Here is a 9,424-nt window from a genome sequence, read left to right as displayed (position 1 = left end):
CAGTAATTTTCTATAATGGCTCACAGAACCCAGGGAAAAACATTACTTACTGTTACCAGTCTCTTATAAAGGATATAATAAAAGATACACACGAACAGTCAGATGAAAAGCTATTAGGGTGAGGTCCTGGAAGGGTCCTGACCACAGGAGCTTCTGTCCCTGTGGAGTCTGGGGTAAGCCAACCTCCTGGCACGTGCATGTGTTCTTATTCACCAACCCTCAAATTCTCCAAACCCTTTTGATTAGCATTTTTATAGAGGTTCCATTACATAAGCTTTAATCATTGGTGGTTAGCTCAATCCCCAGCTCCTTTCCCCTCCCTGGCAGTAGAGGAGCTGAAAGTTCCAACTCTCTAATCACGTGATTGTTTCTTCTGGCAACCAGCCACATCCTCCAAGAGTCAATTCAGAGGTGTAAACTGAGGTATGGTTGAAAGGGGCAGATTATGAATAACAACAGATGCTCCTCTCACTTCTATCACTCAGGAAATTCCAAGGGTTTTAGGAGATCTGTGCCAAGAACTAGAGACACAGACCAAATATATAGTTCTTATTATATCACAGTATCACAGAGGCTCAATAAGGTGTCCTCACTTTGGGGAACAAATCAGAATGACTGCCTCACCTAGAGGGTCAAGTGGGGAAAAACTGGACTTCCAAAGAGAGGGACAGCATTGCTTTGCATGAAAACACAAAGGCCTCCCTTCTGCCTACAACTGAGACAAGGGAAAACTCAGTGGGACTGTGGCAAACCAGGTTTGGGGCAGAGATTTTGTTGACGGTGAGAGTCAGTCACTGATAGGCTACCATGTGAATGGTAACATGGACCCGGTGTTTTCCTCAGATCCATGGGCAAGCCTTGGAGCTGACCAGTCCCAGCCGCATTTCCAACCAAGATGCAATGTGGCAGTTGATGGCTGGGCAGCCATTTGAAACTGTAGTTTTTTTAGTGGTTGATTTTTCTGAGGCAAACACTTTTTAGGGTCTGAGGAATATTTGCTAAGATACATTTAAGGGATTAAATTGCTGCTAATTGTCTTAATAATTTATTAAACACTGTTCTGGTACTATCTCAGTAAATATTTTTATAGTAATAGGAAAAAAATCCTAAACCTGTGTTGATACATTGTAACCACCATGTGTTCAAATAGGGGAGTTGTTTTCCCTCCGTTGGACTAGGTCATATTCCTGAGGGTGGTTCTGGAGCTCCTATAAGTGTGACATCAGTCTTTTAAGGCAGCTAGTGTTCTTAATGTCACAAGATTGTCATAAAGGAGAAAGTTTATATTACATTTGCCAAGCCCACTTCTTAGAATAATTTAGCTCATTAACCAAAGGATAAATAAGGTCCTTGTTTATTTTTCAATATAAGACATATGAGCATATGACTGCTAAACATCTTTATAAGGCAAAGAAATACAGCTGAATGAAAGGATGTTCAGAAATAAAAACTATACATGATAGATGCAATCACCATATTATGAATCCATTTTTATTTATTATCTACACAGATACACATCATCAAAAGGACTCACTGACATCTATCAGCTGAGACAACTACAAAATATGTATCAGTCAACATATGAACACTCAGGTATCAGATGTTTTCTGCTCTTTTGAATAAGTATTAGTTGAGTGATAAGCCTTCATGGAAGGAGAAACTGCTCAGACAAAGACCACTTACGGAAAATACACCGACTGAAATGGAGCTAGGAGAAATACAGAGGGTGTCAAAAAAACAATGTGTACACATTTTGAGAAAGGAAAAAACTGTATTAAAATTGTAGTACTCAATATACACTAATAACAAATGATGAATACGGGTCATCTGCATACGTTTTTTTGGCACCCTCAGTATATAAAACTTCTAGTATTAGAAACGGTAGACTCATGCTATGTAAGGAAGTAATCTTAATCTAGGATTGAACATCTACCGTGTTTCCCCGAAAATAAGACCTACCCTGAAAATAAGCCCCAGTTAAACTCCTCAGCCAGACAGACGCATTTAGTACGTTATGATGATGTTCCAGAAGAAGATGACATGACTGCATTTGAATAAATGTGGATTGTTGTACATGAAAAAATAAGACATCCCCTGAAAATAAGCCCTAATGTGTCTTTTGGAACAAAAATTAATGTAAGACCCAGTCTTATTTTCGGGGAAACACGGTAGTAAGTTCAGCATCAAGTTTCCTTTAGGACAGAAAACAATTTGCCTTTCAGAAGTATAATTTTCATCCCCAAAAGGCTTTTAGGGTAGTATCATGATGGATGAGAAAATGGACTTTGATTCTAACTTAAGAAAAATAAAAAGAAGTAAAAATAAAATAAAAAAGCACAAAAGCAAAGTGGGGAGCAGCATGCCTAGGGAGAACTGAGGCCCAGTGGTGATGCACCCTATACCCATGACAGAATTGCCAGGGAGCAGAGAGCCGAACTGAGCCTACTGCCCACAGCCGGGAGGTGCCCTGTGTCTCCCTCTCATTACACTTTCACAAATGGATTTTCCAAGTGAGGTTCCCTGAACTGACCTATAGTCCAAACTGAACAAGGACTGCTGCATACTGGCTCCCCTTGCCTAGTGGCTGCAGTGGGGTAGTGGGGCAGGAGGGACAAACAAGGAATGAAATACAGGCAAGACCCTTTTTTCCCTAATATCAAATCCACATTTTGATTCTAAAACAAGAAAAATTTTGCTACATTAATTTCTGTAGAAATGGTGAAAATGTAAGTATTCATCTTTGAAAACACATTCACATCAAAGTATTTCACAACAATGGCAGCATGCCTATTTACATTTTTGAGGAAAAAAAAGCACAATAATATTAAGTCAGAGAAAAAGCAACTAAAAACAAACCTATGGTACTCAACAACCATGAGAATGACCCAATTTCAACATAGAAATCTTTTCTCTAAGTTAGTTCAGGTGAGAATCCATTTCAGAGGTTTCTGTGCTACAAATTGAGGCATGAGCCCTTTCTCCCTGCTTTTGAAATAACAAGAGATTCTGGGTAAGTGTGGTACCTTATAAATTACAAATTTGGGCATGCTTTTTCCTTAATAGTTTGTGAGGTTTATTTCTCTCCAGGCAGTGAGAAGTGCCACATCAGTGTTTAATTTCCTCCGTTTACTAAAGGAATAGCAAATGCCTAATGCACGTGAGCGAAGCTATATAATGTCCATTAAGAGGGTGCAAGAGAAATACAGTCTCTCAAATCCTAATGACTTCTTGGAAAAATCGATCACAATAGCCCAGTCTAGCCAGACTGAGCTTCTGGGGTCTGTGCCGGTTGACCCCTCTGCTGTGCAAAGCCCCCTTTCCCATCAGAGAGGCAATTTACCAAGTTAGGGCTCTTGCTGGAGCAGCCACACATGGCCATGGAGGGAGGTGAGGGGATGAGCCAGAGACTGAAATTCACCCCTGTCATGTAACTCTAGACTGTAGTTGATCAACTCTGCAATGCAAACCATCCTCAGCTCTCATTTAAAGGCACCCCGCTGGCAGGGGGATGCCTCCCATCCAAATGTGGAAATTTAACTACAGATTCAAAGGAGATCCTGTTTCAAAGCAGAGTCTCCTTTCTAAACCTCTTTTGAAAAAAATCACACCCACTAACTGCGGGGTCATCAGTGGAATAATTTGGCAAAGAAATAATTCCTTTATTTGGCATAGGCTGTTTCTTCCATGTATAGTGGGGTCTAGGCAAAGCTTATCTGCCAACGTGAGTCAGAAAGGGAACTGGATGCAAGCTGCACATCACGCAAAAGGCCTCTGCTCTATCTGCTAGAGAACGCACAGCACCGGACAGAAAAAGTCTTCCGTGAGGGCTTTCAAATCAGACCCCTGTGTCTTATTTAGCATTTGAGTGAACGCCAGCTCTCTGTGGTCTGAGTATTAATGCATGCACTGGCTTGTATTTTTCCAGGCTCCGTGAATACCATCAGCTAAAGATAGCACAGTAATATAACACTTCAGTCACAGGCCTTTTTTTTTTAAGGAAACTAAATTAAACATTTTAAGCATAGTCACATAACAGGAACAAGAGAAACCAGCCTTGGATAAATGCATAGGCCAAAGGAAAAAAGAAAACGCATTATAATGTAAGAGCAGAGGCTAAAAAGGAGTCAGTTTTATAGCTTGTATGACCACTAAATTGGCATGTGGCCTTAACTAAATTAAACATCTCTCCTGTCTCTACTTTCTCTTTACCTTACACATGAGAAGAAGGGCATTGCACAGGTAGGAGTTTTTCATGGGCATGCTATAAGGATTCACTGGGTGGATATGAGAAATAATGGTGAAAAGCCAATCAGTGCAAGATAGAAGTGCCCTCACTAATACAGCCACCAAGCTATTCTTCCTTCATTTCATTGCTTTTGTGACAACAAGAGCCTAAAACAATTTACAGCAAAAAATAAAGACATTACTCCAGCTGATCTCAACAGAACAGTTATTTGGAAATGGAAAAGCTGAATGGTGAGCGTGGTGTTGCATGTGTAATAGGAGTTAATGTGGCTTTGCATTTTCTCTTCATAAAGAAACCACTCTTTACAGGCCCTGTGCCTTTCGGTGCCATCTCAGGAGGGCTCACTTCCCTCTTAAATATCTGAATGAAATGGTACAGCAGCTCAGGAATAAGCAGAAGCCTCCAACTGGAAATGATTCTCCTGTCCACAAAGGGAGTAGAGGTGTTCCCCTCCTCACCTTGGACTCGGGAATGCGCTTCCTTCACAGCCCTGAGCTGCACAAGACTCTGGTTAAGTAGTATCACGAGTCTGCAGAAATGTTCACGTTTACTTGAGTGCCGTTTCCCAAGTCATGTCATTGCAAGCACAGTGCTGTCTTCTGGCAGGATGCACAGACCCATCTCTCCTCATGGACAAGTGCACAGGGAAGCTCCCACGACTGCTAACATTATTCCAAAGGTTTTGTCTTTAAAGACTAAGCATAAACATGTATCTCTCGCACCACCTCTCAAAACCAACGTATTTCACACATGAATGTTCAATCAGCAGAGAGCAGAGAGGGCCTTGTGACAATGCACGTCATTCATTAGAAGGAGAATCTGCTACTTGGGAGAAACTGATGCACTTGGAGGAAAGCACAGCATAAATGGAACATAGAAGGTCTGCTGCCTCTTGCCTCAGAATTCAAAGAAAGCTTATGTTCCAGAAAGCAAATTATTTCTCAATTGGATTCACCTGATTGGAGACCAAATCAAAATAATAAACTGTGAGAAACTAAGTGTTCAAGTGCACAGACTTAGAATTTTTTCTGGCGATACTATCACCCCCTTTGAAAGGCATAGTTTAATAACTGGAAGCAGTTTTCTCCCTCCAAATGCATCATCCAGGTTTCAAAATAAATCTCCAGTATGACTGCACTAGTAAACTGAGAAATAGCAGAAAGAATACATCCCTTGCCCCAGTGACTAAAATCAAGAAATAAAAATAAAACTAAAAAACCCAAGATGGCAGGGAAACCTCTTGCCTAGTGTGCGCTACCATGAGGTATGGGGAGGGGACCCATGGGAGGGATTTTGCCTGTGCCCCCAGGACCAAAGCACTGGGAGTCTCCCCTGGGACTGGGTGCTCTGAGTTCAAGTGCGGTGGCCCCCACCTCCCCAAGGCCACCAGTCATCATAGGGGTCAAGACATCAGAACTGCTGATTTTTCCAAAAATCTTCTCAGGCAGCAGCAACCCCAGCAGTTTTCCTGCAAAGCAAACAAAATATGACTCTTGTTAATTCAACAGGGCTTTTAAAATTGTAATTAGTTGGTTGTGCCCCTTAGGAAAACCACACACGATTTTTTATAATGTATGTGTATATGTGAGAGAAAAAAAGAAACTCCTTGAAGGATTCCAAATGCTTCCCAGAGTGGGGTTGGGTTTTTTTTGTTTTTTTTTCAGTTTATGCAAGATATTTTAGTACTATTTGCAATATCGAAGGACAAGGCCTCTTTGTTTCATCTGAAGCACAGCCAGCTCCCAAGGCTGCTGCCACCCATCCATTCTGTCAGCTTGATCTCGGCATCAAAGTGAGGCTGCGGGTCACGCGTGGAAATACTTGCATTTGCTTTAGAACCACATCTGACCTGGGGCCCGCACAGTCTGCGGCCCACATCATTCCTATGGATCTGAAGAGGTACCCTAAATTTATCTTACAGGCTGGCAAAAGATGCAACAGAAACACAAAACGAAATGTCACCGTTTTTTAGAGTAATTTTTAGAGTGTTTCCTCAACACATCAAAAAACCTCTAACAAATTGCAGGAGATTTATACGCCACAATTTACATTGCGGATTATGCCTTATTCATAGGTCCTGGAAGCTGTAGTTTTTCCGCAGAAATAATCTTCAACCACCAGATTTCTAAAATCAATATTATCTCAAAGTTGGTTTTACTCATAATATATCTTGCCCAAAACCCCGTCTTATTCTGGCAGGAAATATTGTGAAGAATAATCTATTTTTTAAAGCATTCTTCTTAAATGAGGCTGCTCCCAGAGTTACTATCTTAAGCTTAAATTTTAATTTGAAAAAGAAAAGTAAGAAAGTAAACTAGGAAGTATCCACATTGTGTGGACGTGAAATAACTCTCCCCAGCCTGCGGTGGGAACAAGGCAAATTTCTGTGGCCAGATGAAGCTGAGGGACCCAGGAAAGGAAGGCAGGCAGCCCAAGGGACCATCAGGAGGCAGACCTGACTGAGTTCAGAGAGAGGTCTCATTAAGCTATTCCAACAAAGATGGTACCTAACTACACTGCTTGGGTTGCCACTATCTTCCACAGAGTTGGGTTCAAAGCACCAGCTTGATGTGGAAGAACTCTACCACCTCCCACCAGCCATTTCCTCCTCATTCTTCCCTGACAAGGTCTGGTTTGCAATGCAACCTCCTACCACCCAGTGAATTCATTCCCGCCAGGCCTCAAAAATGACTCCAGTGTTTATGGTGGGAAGGTGGTTTGTGCCAAACCCTCAGGGTTTGTGGTAACGGGACAAACAACTTAGGGAAGGGATGGGGGAGGGGACAGAAGGAACAACACAGGCCCACTGCCTGGAGACTCACTCAGCTCACAGCAAAGGCCAACGACCCCTCAGTGAGCACTCCGAACCAGGCCTGGGAGCACGGAGAGCCCTTTCTGCATACTTTACTCTTCCCAAAACTTTAATGTCTGTGCTGTTTTTGACAAACAGGAATGGTCCTTGTGTGTGGAAAGCACAAGCCTTCTTGCTGACTGGTCATATATTTCTCAATAAGTGATAGACTCATAAGCAACCCTTACACTAAAGGCCGAATGCTTTTCTAATGCTGGTTTGTGACATTTATTATGATTTATAGATTTATTTTTACCTAATCTTATTCTACAAAAGATTCAAGGCAGCTTACAAGAACATACATAGTCAAAGAGACAAACAAAACCTAGGACCAGAATAAACACAAATCAGAATAAAAGTTTAAGACCAGTGAGCAGCAAGAATGCAGGTTCACACAAATCGTAAGTCCTATATAGATAGTTATTAAAATTGAGCTCCAACAATGGCCATGGACGTACTGGTCAAGATTAGGGAGCTGACCTGCTGGCGGGTGAATGGCTCCCCAACAAGGACATAAATGTCGGGATTCCTAAAAGTGTCTGTAATAACTGCATTTTCTTAGGCTTCTCCTTGAAGGCATACATCGGGCTGGCTGACTGATATAATAAAAAAATATTTATTTGTAAAACTATCTCTTAAGAATTTCAACAAAATTCTAAACAGGGTAGAGACTTTGTATGAAGTGATGAGTCCTTGGGGTCCAAGATGGGGCCAGGACCGGGAGGCAGCTCAGTAGACTTTGGATTCAGAGACACCTGAGAGAAGCACACTCTACCATCGACTAGTGTTATTTAGTCTCTGAGTCTCTGAGATTTGGTTTCTCTCTCTGTTAAGAAGGATATTACTTCCTCTGATCTAACACAATTTTTGCAAGGACTACCAGAGACAGCTTCTCCTATGTGCCAGGTCCTGGTCTAAGGGCTTTGCTTGGATTATCTCATTGGAGCCACTCAAAGGCTTAGGAAGTAAGACTATCCCCAACCCCCAAATCAGGAAACTGAGGTTTCTCTGCCAGAAAATGTCAGAGGCAGGTTACAAATGCAGCAGTCTGATTACAGGGCCCTCCCTCTTAGCCAAAACACTGCCTTGCCTCCCACATAGTCAGTGCAATAAACATTCGATTTCTTTCTTGCTCCTCTCTCTGAAGGCTTGTACAAACACCTCTTCAGGGAAAGACCCAAGACCAACCTTTCAATGGGCGCCTTCCGTACACTATTTGGTCACAGGGTTCTGAGCATCAGAGCAGCATTTCTTCTTCTTCTAGGAAAACCAGAAGACATTTTTGGAAGGATTAGAACTTGTTTCATCAGTTCCTGACTTATGAAAACACTTGAGAAAATAACTTGCTACTGAGTAGAAAATGCTCTTCAGGAGTTCTTGAAGCTTAATTGCTGACGATCCTCTGACCGATATCCTGACCTGCTTCACCAGCTAGCTAGGGAGACCACTTCATGGATGGTGTAGATGCCTGACCACTGCACTGTACACCTGACACTGAAGCTGAATAATATTGTATGTCAACTGTCATTTTATATATATATATATATATATATATATATATATATATATATATATATATATATATGGTCATGGGATATGGAGTTCAGTATAGGGAATAGAGTCAATGGAATTGTAATAGATAGATACATACAATGCCAGAGGGGCAATAGATTGGGGGAGGGGAGTTATCACTTTGTGAGGAGTGAAATGTCTAATTATTGCATAGTTTTGTACACCTGAAACTAATTTTAAAAAAGAGCCCAGCGAAACACACCCCTACCCTCCTCTAGAACACCTGTCATCACTACCCTTCTCCTCAGATTCAGAGATGAAGAGCTTGGCACATAATGACACTTAATTTTTACACATGTGTTTTGTCAGAACTTCCTGCAACATAATTCACATAGACAAAGCACAAGAATCAAGACTGAAACTGGGGCTGCAGTGACTACAAATATGAGTCAGACACAGAAAAGGCTTCTTCCAAAAGTTTTCAAACCTAGTCGAAAAGAGTTAGATCTAAGTGCCACAAGAGAGGTTCAAGGAAACAGAGAAAACACCTCCAGTTTGGGCACTGAGTAGAGCCATCTTAAAGGAGGTGGCATTTAAAATAGGCCTTGACCGTCACTATGATTTGGGTTGCTACAGAAGGAGCAGCTGAGACAAGACTGGAAAACAAGGTCAGGGTGCACGGGAGCAGGCTTGGACTGCTGGGTGTGTTTGGTGTGGACAACAGGGAACACTTGGAGATTGTCTGATTGGAGGAATATGATCAGAACTGTAATTTTAAGAATCATGATTTGGTGAATTAGAGAAGAGAGTCAATG

The 9,424-nt window shown here is 41.7% G+C and overlaps 1 protein-coding gene across 10 annotated transcripts in view; it reads right to left on the bottom strand.

The window, feature by feature from the left end:
* Positions 1–1,475: 1,475 nt before the first annotated feature.
* The window catches only part of MYLK4 (myosin light chain kinase family member 4), a 106,819-nt gene continuing 98,870 nt past the window's right edge, over positions 1,476–9,424 (bottom strand). For 8 of the 10 annotated variants that reach the window (XM_019752391.2, XM_019752399.2, XM_019752395.2 and 5 more), the window contains 2 exons: positions 8,286–8,357; positions 1,476–5,714 (listed from right to left, as the gene is read on the bottom strand). In XM_019752391.2, coding sequence (XP_019607950.2) covers positions 8,310–8,357 — 48 coding nt within the window. In that variant the 3' untranslated portion in view covers positions 1,476–5,714; positions 8,286–8,309. The remainder of the gene's footprint in view (positions 5,715–8,285; positions 8,358–9,424) is intronic. The other 2 variants (XM_019752393.2, XM_074335313.1) reach the window with 1 other exon arrangement.

Source organism: Rhinolophus sinicus, linkage group LG06, assembly GCF_036562045.2.
Source record: "Rhinolophus sinicus isolate RSC01 linkage group LG06, ASM3656204v1, whole genome shotgun sequence".
Classification (NCBI taxonomy): domain Eukaryota; kingdom Metazoa; phylum Chordata; class Mammalia; order Chiroptera; family Rhinolophidae; genus Rhinolophus; species Rhinolophus sinicus.
Note: the sequence above shows the minus strand (reverse complement) of the source record. Positions and strands in the feature narration are given on the sequence as shown.